Here is a 10650-nt window from a genome sequence, read left to right on the forward strand (position 1 = left end):
AAAAAAAAAAAAAAAAAATTAGTAGGGGTGGCGCCTATGGCTCAAAAGGATAGGGTGCCAGTCCTATATGCCAGAGGTGGTAGATTCAAACCTAGCCCCAGCCAAAAAAAAACAAACAACAAAAAATTAGTAATGAACTCAAATTTGTATTTAAATGCAGAAAACATTTAAAATTATTTTCTGTGGTCTGTTAATACAAATGAGTTATACTAAAACATCTTACAATGAACTATTCTCACTTCTTGATAAACCATGTTTAGTCAAGGTCATATGTTCTTTTAATATATAGCCATAATTCTATTTTCTAAATATAACTTATGTTTCATAGCAATGTGAGGCTGATGTGCTTTTTCTCATGTTTTAGTATCAATGTTAACTAAATTTATAAAGCAATAGGAAGCTTTCCTTATTCTGTGAGTCAATTTAGGTGACATAATTACTATTCTTTTTAGGCTTAAAACAACTCAGACACCCAAGCTTAGTACTTTTGAGACAAAGCTCTTTACTATATCTCCTTAAAACTCTCCACATACGTGTATGGTTCTGTTTGCATTTTTCTACAGACCCCAAATTATCTCAACTTGAATATTAAATTTCACTTCATGTACCAGTTTTTTTATTTTTCATTTTAAATGCTTTGAAAAATTGAGTCCAGGCACCCATATCTCCACTGATAAGTTATAAAGGCCGGGTGGGCGCAGTAGCTCACACTTGTAATCCTAGCACTCTGAGAAGCTGAAGTGGGTGAACTGTTTGAGTTCAGGAGTTCAAGATCAGCCTGAGCAAGAGCGAGACTCCCATCTCTACTAAAGATAGACCAACTAGGTGGGTACTGTGGCAGATGCCTATAGTCCCACCTACTTGGGAAACTAAGGCAAGAAGATTACTTGAGCTCAAGAGTTTGAGGCTGCTGTAAGATATGACACCAGGACACTCTACCCAAGGTGACAAGAGACTGTTTTTAAAAAAAAAAAAAAAAGTTACAAAGATAGGAAAGGACAAATTAAAACTGTCATTCCTACACAATTATAGAATGAGAAAGTTGCTGGATACATAAGTAAATCAACTTTATTTCTTTACAAATAAAATTATTTTAAAAAGGTAACCATTTATGATAGTATTTAAAAAAGAAATAAATCATCAACAAGATATGTAAAGAGAACTAAGATGTTAACGAATTTAAAAGAGATGCCTATCACTCATGAATTAAAAGACTTAACAGGGTAAAGATGTCAATTCTCCAAGCTGATCTACAGATGAAATCCTTGCAGATTACTTGTAGAGCTTTGAGACAAACTAATTCTAAAAGTTTTATATGTAAGTGGTAAAAGCCAAAAAAAAACAAGATTCCCTGGAGGAAAGAAATTTGAGATGGAAGAGAGATATCAAAAGTTTAGAAGGCTACAGTACACAGAACAGTTATGACAGAGTTAGGCAAAAAGGCCAATGGAAGCAAATAAAAAGCAGTTTGGAAGTATCTTGTGAGTAAACAACCAGTACTTCTATTCCTAGGAAGAAATTCTAAAAAGATTCTTTAGCACATGCGTCAGGACACACAGAGAAGGTTCAAAACAGCACTGTTCAAAACATAAAACAGCCCAGGTATCTATGAATCATGGATTAGATATATTGTGGCCTGTTAGTATTAATAAAATGGATAATAGTGAAAAGGAATAAAATAGAGCTGGATGCACCAGAGAATCAATGTTGAGAAAAAGTAGAATTCCATTATATAAAATTCAACTATAGACAAAATATTATTTAAAGAAATATACATAAGTAACATAACAAGACAAGACAAGAAATGATCATAAAAGTCCAAATAAGTGGTTTACCTCTTAGGGAGGGAGAGGGAGATGTACTCTGATAGGGGCACACAGGAAGCTTAAAAGGTACTAGCATCATTCTATTTCTTAACCTTGGTGGAATTACATAGGTGTTTGCTTTATTATTTCAATAGCACATTCACATTTCGTAGATTCATCTATATATTTCACAGCACTTTTTAAAGACCACTTTTAAAGCTGTAATATTAATAGCCCAATATTTATGTTCAAATGACAAGTGATGTTTAACTTATTCACAACATCCTAAGGAGAACAGATATCTGTATTCTCACAACTAGCAATTCTGAAGATGACAACATACCTTATATAGTCCAAAGCCAGGATCAATAAGACAGGCACGAGCTGATGTTGATGGCTGAGTGGAAGGTCCCACCCTTGGAGTTTTCTTTACTTTAGGTGGACTAATAGAACAGGGTTTGGCCTCTTTATCAGTCTGTGTAGATGTGCTAGGAAGATGATCAGGGTCTGGGCGAACTAGTAGTTGAATTATATCATTTAGTCCAACATCATAGTCAAATAAAGTATATCCATTTTCCAACTAGAAAAAAAAAAAAAAGAAAAAGATATTGAAATGAGAATCTCTCCTACCGTATTTTTCTACATCTTTAGGATGCTCTAGCCAAACTATTAAAATTCGTAGCACTGTATTTAGTGATTCTGAAACCATTCTTATTACTTCATGAACTCTGATGTCAGCATCTTCTCTAGACACCAACAAATTAAGAATCACTCCGTATTTGGTTAAGAATTCTTTTCTTTTTTTTGAGACGGAGCCTCAAGCTATCCCCCTGGGTAGAGCACCATAGCATCACGCTCACAGCAACCTCCAACTCCTAGACTCAAGGGAGTCTCCTGCCTCAGCCTCCCAAGTAGCTGGGACTACAGGCGCCCGCCCCACAACGCCTGGCCATTTTTTGGTTGCAGCCATCATTGTTGTTTGGCGGGCCCGGGCTGGGGATTCCAACCCGCTACCTTAGGTGTATGTGGCTGGTGCCTTAGCCGCCTGAGCCACAGGCGCCGAGCCTGGTTAAGAATTCTTAGCTAGCCATCAAAACCAAAAATGTATCACTGCTACTATGACCTAATGACTTAGGCAAAAAACCCTATAAACTAGATTTAATAACTCACCAAGTTCTAATGAACAGTGCCTGAATCTACTGAAAGAAAAAAGGGAAACTTTTAAAGCAAGTCGTTTCATGACCTTGTATTCATAAAGGCATTAAGTCAAACATTTTATCTTTCTGAAGAACTGTCAGTAATAATTTCAAGACAAGCAAAAAGAAAAGGAAAAGAAAAAAATCAAGTAGGAATAATTATGATTCTTGCTCATGCTATTTCACTTGCCTAAAGTTCTTTAATTCAATCTACCTGTAAAGATTGCTAACTTTTATTAAGAAGTCTTCTAGGATGAATAAATTATCTGGCACCCCACTTCTATTTTGGCATGGGTTATGGGTGGATTTGTGGCCCCTCCTACATGTTGAAATCCCAATCCAGAGTACCTTAGAATATGACCTTATTTGGAAACAGTCTGTTATGGAGGTAATCAAGGAATAAATTTAACAAAAGAAGGGCAAAAGCTACTGTTATGGGCTGAGTTGTGCCCCCCTCCCCAAATTTTTATGTTGAAGTCCTAACCTCAGTACTTCAGAATGTGACTGTTTTTTAGAGATAGGGTCTTTAAAGAGTAATTAAGTTAAAATGAAGTCATTAGGGTGGCCCCTAATCCAATAATTTAGCATCCTTATAAAAAGGAAATTTGGACAGCAGGAACAGTGAAGACACACAGGAAAAAGGCAGTCTTGTGACTTGAATGATGCATCTACCATACAAAAAAACAAGATTTCTGGTAAAAACTATGAGACAAACTTCTGTTGTTTTAAGTCACCTAAGTGTTAATACTTTGTTACAACAACTCTTGGAAACTCAGTCTCCACTTTGTTTCTGTATACACATGAAGTTCAGTTGCCTATTTTATTGGGATACGGTGAAAAAAGAAAACTAAATTCCTTGAAGATTACCTCTAGCACTATCACTTCCCCAGAGACATGACTATTTATTTTTGTCTAATAGGTTAATTTTTGTTGGGTTTTTTTGGTTTGTTTTTTGGTAGAGACCAAGTCTCACTTTATTGCCCTCGGTAGAGTACCACGGCATCACAACTCACAGCAACCTCCAACTCCTGGGCCTAGGTGATTCTCTTGCCTCAGCCTCCTGAGTAGCTAGGACCACAGGTGCCCACCAGAACGCCGGGCTATATTTTTGTTGCCATTTGGCTGGGGCCGGGTCTGAACCCACCATCCTTGGGATATGGGGCCAGCACCCTACCCATTGAGCCAGAGGCACCGCCCAACATGACTAATTTAAATACAGATCGTTTTTGTATGTGTTATGTGTCACCGTTTGCAACTCTTACCATAGTAATATCATATTTGAGAAGTAAACCAAAAGGAAAGAACACCCTCTAACCCTGAACTCCTGGGGAAAAAATTTTTTAAAAGCTCAAGGAGCAGAACTGACATTCTCCAATAGCTAAAAACCAAAACGAAGCAAAAACATTAATTCTGGAAGAGTTGAAAAAGCACAACTTGACTAAATATGTACAAGTGATGAACACTATAATTATTTGAAGATTGAAATGTTTAAAATAGAAATAAAATTCTGTAACAGCATATAAAACATGCACATTAACTAGTAAGGCATTCCCCAAAATGAAGACAGCAGTTAATGTGGTAAAATAATTGGAAATATTTCCATAAGTATTTCTCCAGTGAAGTTTGAGGCACAAGTGTCAGAGGGATTTTGGGGGCATTTCTACATTCAACCCTTCCCATTTCTACCAAATGACTGTCAGGAGTAAATACAAGCTGTTTCAAGTTGTACCCTTTGTAAACTTGGTTTGATGAAAAAGAAGTATCTAAAGTCTGAGTGGAACACTAAAGAAGCCCTGTAATAAGTTAGGTCCACAATGACATGTGAAGCATGGTTACCTTTCCTCATACTTCTATGACACTTTTTAACCCAGATTATTGAATCCTTCCCTAATTCACAGGTACTCTAACCAGTCCTCCTAAAATACTAACTACTATCCATTGCATAACAAGATCTACAGAGATTCCACACAGCTTTATTCCACAAAATTTCATTTATTAGAAGAACTGTGAAGTGTTGGAACTATTTACTTGAAAGGTATTAAAGTTCTACCATATTTAAAGGAAGCTAAGATTGAAAGTTATGGAAAGTTACCCTACCTCTGAATAGAAGGGATGGTTCACTAAGAAATTATAAACACCTTTGTGGGGCAAGCATTTAACTATGTTCCCTCAATATCTCAGCAGTAAATGTTTGAGAACTACTATGCTAGAAGATGGAGATACAGGATCTACAATATTGAAGAAACAGAAATGGTTAGGATTTTTTTTGTTTGTTTTAATCAGACCACACTCTTGATTTTTCCCTGGGTTGAAAAAAGAAACATCGGGTTAACAGAAAGAACTGCAACAGTGATGCAAGGGAAAACTAGGAAGTAAATACCAAATGGCAGTGGCCGAGAAGGCAGTAGGGAAGTCATTTAAGAAAGTACTGATTAGGAATGCAGATGAAAAGCATAAGTTAATAACCTCCATTTTTCATCATGTATTATATATTAAACACACACTCCTCTAAACAGGCAAGTATTTTTATGTTGTATTCTGTGAAAATGGGGGAGGCGAAAAGCAACTTTTTTCTTTATGGTTTATGACCCACATCTGCAATCATTTTACCGCTATCCCTATAGTAGTAACAAGGCAAAGAATAAGAAGAGGAGTGAAAGAATCCAAGTCTTCCCTAAAAAGACCCAAACCCCAGGGCCCCCTCAATCTCAATCTCCCAGATAAAAATGTTCACATGAGGTTACCCTGCTCTAACCAGAACCTATCCCTGAATTGCTGGTCTCCATCTTCACTCTCAAACATGAGTTAATTTATGCTGCTTCTCAAACTTAAGTCACCTGGGGACTTTGTTATAATACAAATTCTTCAGTAGGTCAGCTTCAGTAGGTCTGGTAAGGCTCCCAGGTGAAGCTAATGCTGAGAATCCAGGGACCATACCCTGAATAGTCAGAGACTAGTAAGAGACTATCTTTCAACATTCATTTTCTTTTCTTTTTCCTTTCTTTTTTGAGACTGAGTCTCACTGTCACCCTTGGTAGAGTACAGTGGTGTCATAGCTCACAGCAACCTCAAACTCCTGGGCTTAAGTGATTCTCTTGCCTCAGCTTCCCAAGTAGCTGGGACTATACGATACCGCCACAAAGTCCAGCTATTTTTAGAGACCAGGTTTCGGGTCTGGCTCAGGCTGGTCTCAAATCTGTGAACTCAGGCAATCCACCCACCTTGGCCTCCCAAGTGCTGGGATTACAGGTGTGAGCTGTCTCTCCTGGCCCCTCAACATTCATTTGCAAACCCTGGTGTTTATCATAATTCCCCATGAGGTCTTATTAAATTCAGCTTCTCGCAATTCTGGAAAAGCTGACCATCTATAATAAATACCCACATTCTGACACATACCAAAGATTAAAAGCAGCAACTTAACATACAAATGGAAGGAAGGTACCACCTTACATTGTAGACACTAAATTTGTTTTTACAACATTTTTCTTTTCATGGCAGTAAGCATTTTTCTTTCTTTCTTTTTTTTTTTTGAGACAGAATCTCACCATGTCGCCCTTGGTAGAGTGCCGTGACATCACAGCTTACAGCAACCTCTAGCTCTTGGGCTTAAGCGATTCTCTTAAATCAGCCTCCCAAGTACCTGGGACTACAGGCGCCCGCCACAACGCTGGACTATTTTTTGTTGCAGCTGTCATTGCTGTCTAGCTGGCCCAAACTGGATTTGAACCCGCCACCCTCGGTGCTGTAACCACTGTGTTAATGGGCGCCAAGCCTGGCAATAAGCATTTTGAGGAAGGGGTACTGTTTTCTGGAAACCAATGGGGACAAGGTATTTGGCAGGATAGCAACAGCCTGTGATGTTAATCCAGTAGCTGCCTACTGTAGGCACACTACCTCTTTTCCACGGACTTGGATGGAAGACCAACAGAGATAATGGCTGTCATGGCTACCTGTAGGGTTCATAAGGAAGTTGAACACAGCTGGCAGCACTGACCTTCCTTTTCTGTCACCAAATCAAATCAATGGCTGGCACTGAAGGTCTATTTCTCATCCTTATTGGTTTATCACTGCGCTGAAGAAATCAAAGTAGTGGGCTCGGCGCCTATAGCTCAACTGGCTAAGGCGCCAGCCACGTACACCTAAGGTGGCGGGTTCGAATCCCCAGCCTGGACCTGCCAAACAACAATGACGGCTGCAACCAAAAAATAGCCGGGCGTTGTGGTGGGCGCCTGTGGTCCCAGCTACTTGGGAGGCGGAGGCAGGAGACTCGCTTGAGCCCAGGAGTTGGAGGTTGCTGTTAGCTGTAATGCCATGGCACTCTACCCAGGGGGACAGCTTACAGCTTGAGGCTCTGTCTCAAAAAAAAAAAAGAAATCAAAGTAGTGAATGATCAATAGCTCTGGAGGAAGCACAAAGGTTGTTATCCTCAACAGGTTTTCCTAGAATTTGGAATGAGCTTCCTGGTTTACTGAAAGTCTACTTTGTTGCTCTGAATTTAACACAATCACTACTTCTTCCTCAAGACAAGCCAGATGACTTTATCATATTTGATAATACGACTTTAGTAGTGTTGCCAAGGAATACATTCTCATTCTTTATTTCTATCTCTGGCACTGAAATCCTATCCCAGGAATTCATGTACTATTGTTCCAAGCCAGAAAATAAAAATTCATAAGACTTGATCTCTTTTCTTTTTCATCTGTGACCAAAAGGAAAAAAGGTAGCTCCATTTGCGGCAAAGCATTACATACCTAGAGTATTTAATACACGTACAATTATTTCAAAAGCAAAGTTTACAGCTAAATCCAACACCTGTTTTTATAAGTCACAAACACTAAGGAATCAGCATAAAAGTTGGCTGCAAACTCAAAGGTACTATAACTTTTTTTTTTTGAGACAGAGTCTCAATCTGTTGCCTTGGGTACAGTGCCACCGCATCACAGTTCACAACAAATCTCAAACTCTTAGGCTTAACTGATTCTCTTGCCTCAGCCTCCCAAGTAGCTGAGACTACAGGGGCCCACCACAATGCCCAGCTATTTTGTTGTTGTAGTTGTCATTGTTCTTTGGCAGGCCCAGGCTGGATTTGAACCCACCAGCTCCAGTGTATGTGGCCGGTGCCCTAGCGGCTGACCTACAGGTGCTGAGCCAAGATACTATAACATTTTAAAAAAGAAAAAATGCCTGCCCCTCTCTTTCCCAGAGTGTAATTTGTTACTCTGAAATTTCTGGGCAGTTTTTGAAGAGTAAGCCGGTGAAGGAAGAAAATTATTCTTTTGCAGCTATATGCTACTTCTACCTAATCAAAGAGAACTATGTTTCAAACTAAAAGATTGGAGCCAAACTATGGTCTATCACCGCAGGATGCCCACTTTAGTATATTAACAATAAAAGGAAAAAGACGTGATGGGTCTGGGTGTCTACGCATTGAATATGAGAGACTTGTGAGATAGGAAAAAAAAATCTTAGACTGGCCAGACTACGGCCATATCATACAAATAGTAGAGGACCCACAAACACCTCACTGCCAAAAAACATTTTCAGCCTTCAAGTACGTACCGCTGGCTATGGTGCAGCGCTGCATAACTTGAACCAGGGGAATATTAGAAGGTGAGAAGCAATAAGAGCAAGTCAAGTCTTAAACTCCATTCCACTCTGATTATACAACCCTGGCCTATACCAGGCAGTCTCAAACTCGGCCCCAACAATGGGGCAGGTCTCTCACCACCCAGAATCCAAGTCTAGGAAAAGCGGTGAGGGAGAGGAACTAGAAGTTCTGGAAACACTTCGAATTCTCAGCTTGGGAAAATCCTTCCACACTGAGGAAGCAGAACAAAGGTTCTTATTCCTGAGAGCGAGCAAGCAAAACCCCTTCCTATTTGGGAGCCCGAGTCGGAGCGGGGGACGGAAGAGCCACGGAAGCGAGGCGAGCCCTTGGCCAAGTCGGCCAGTCCTCCAAGCCTCCCGCGCGGTGGCATGGCCGCCAGAGCCCGCTGCCCTCCCCGCCCTCCAGGAGCCCCAGGCCCCGCTGAGCGCGGGAAGCTAGGGACCCAAGCGCCCCGTGCCTAAGGCCGCCGTCCTGCCAGAAAAACAAACAAAAAAACAAAACGGCGAGTTTTTCACGCTATGGGCGCCCTTACCTCTGACCCCGCAGGGCGCACCTGCAGTCAGGGCTAGGCGAGACCCCACATCCCTGCGCCTCCCAGCGCTGCCCAACCAAAGCCGAGGGAACCAGGTGCGCCCTGCGCTCGCGTCACACGAAACCCTAGGACCCGCGCGACAGGAAAAGCCCAGTTGCTGCTGCCCCGGGCTTCCCGAGGGACCCGGCGGGCGCGCCTCACCTGCTTGCCCCGGTAGAAGAGGCGCTGGCACTCGGGCCGCACGTCGAACAGCGCCCACACCCGCTCGCGCAACTCCTCTATCGTGGCTTTACGAGACACGTCCTCAATGGTGCGCGTCTGGGAACCGTCGATGGTGCGAACCTGGATCCACATATTGGCGCTGGCCCCCTTTGTCTCCCCCTGTGCTCTGGGCGCCGCGCCCCGCCCGCGCCGCTATCCCGGCGCTCCGGCTCTCCGCGGCCGGCGGACGAGGGCGCGCACAGACAAGGAGAGAAGACCGACCAGACGCCGGGCCCGACAGGCGGCGGGGACTTTCAGACCGTGCGCCTGCCCAGCCCAGCTGAGGAGAGAAACCGGAACCAGCCCGGAGGCTACCGCCGACACCGCTTCACAAATAAGAAGAAGCCATGTCTGCGCCGCGCGGAGTGTTTACTTATAGAGCTGTAGCTCCCACATGGAGGTCACGGCGCCAACCCGGATCTCGCGAGATCCACGCCGGGCTCCGCCTTAAAGAGGAAGCGGCCCAGGAGATGGTTACAGACCCTGGGGACTAAAACCGGCGGGCATAGAGAAGGCGGGTCGGAGGGGCGGGGCTGCTAAAAGCCGTTACTTGCCCCACAGCCTGCACCTGGACACTGGACACGCCCCCTGGCTCTGGGGTTTCGGGCAGTTACAGGGCCACCCTCACCTGTTGCCCTTTTAGGTTCGGGCTGCGAAGCTGAGGGGGTGGGTGATTCCTCAGGCCTGGTGGATGCGGTTGTCTAAGCTCAAAAACAACCAAAAATAAGAAACCCTGACGTACGTTTGTATCATCACGAAAAGGAGGCGCGGGCTGGCGCGGCCTAAATTTCTGAGAAAGCACAGAAGGAAATGGGCCGCCCCTAGGCCCAGGGTCGGGGTGGGGGTGGTCTCCCAGGAAGGGCCCTAGGGACACTTCTTGGACAAGTTTCCCGCCTGGCCCGAATGCTGGTCGGAGGTGGCTGCCGCAGGCCCATGGGCCTCGAGTCCTCTGAGATCGCCCTCTCAGGCTCGCCGCCCTCCGCCCGGACCTCTGACGGTGGAGACTCCAGCAGCTACAGGGAGAGCCCCTCGCTAGGACCAGACGTTTTCGTTGGTGGCCCTTCCGCGCTAGGTGTGCCTCTGGCCGAAGGGATTGTGGGTTTGCGGAAAACAGTTTTAAAAGCTACAGAAAGAACGAACTTCAAAGATCTACTAGGAATGCATTCTCAGAAATAGGCCCGACGCGGCACTTCCTAACAGGGTACTTATTTTAAATGAAAATATGCTTTCGTAATCAGGGTGAGAGCA

The 10650-nt window shown here is 43.2% G+C and overlaps 1 protein-coding gene across 3 annotated transcripts in view; it reads right to left on the minus strand.

Moving 5' to 3' along the window:
* UHRF2 (ubiquitin like with PHD and ring finger domains 2) overlaps window positions 1–9827 on the minus strand; it is an 88483-nt gene extending 78656 nt beyond the window's left edge. For all 3 annotated transcript variants that reach the window (XM_012814001.2, XM_023508350.1, XM_023508357.1), the window contains exons 1-2: window positions 9343–9827; window positions 2149–2385 (exon numbers count right to left, since the gene is read on the minus strand). In XM_012814001.2, coding sequence (XP_012669455.1) covers window positions 2149–2385; window positions 9343–9495 — 390 coding nt within the window. In that variant the 5' untranslated portion in view covers window positions 9496–9827. The remainder of the gene's footprint in view (window positions 1–2148; window positions 2386–9342) is intronic.
* Window positions 9828–10650: the final 823 nt, after the last annotated feature.

Source organism: Otolemur garnettii, unplaced genomic scaffold (assembly GCF_000181295.1).
Source record: "Otolemur garnettii isolate 467f Iridium unplaced genomic scaffold, OtoGar3 scaffold00006, whole genome shotgun sequence".
Lineage (NCBI taxonomy): Eukaryota > Metazoa > Chordata > Mammalia > Primates > Galagidae > Otolemur > Otolemur garnettii.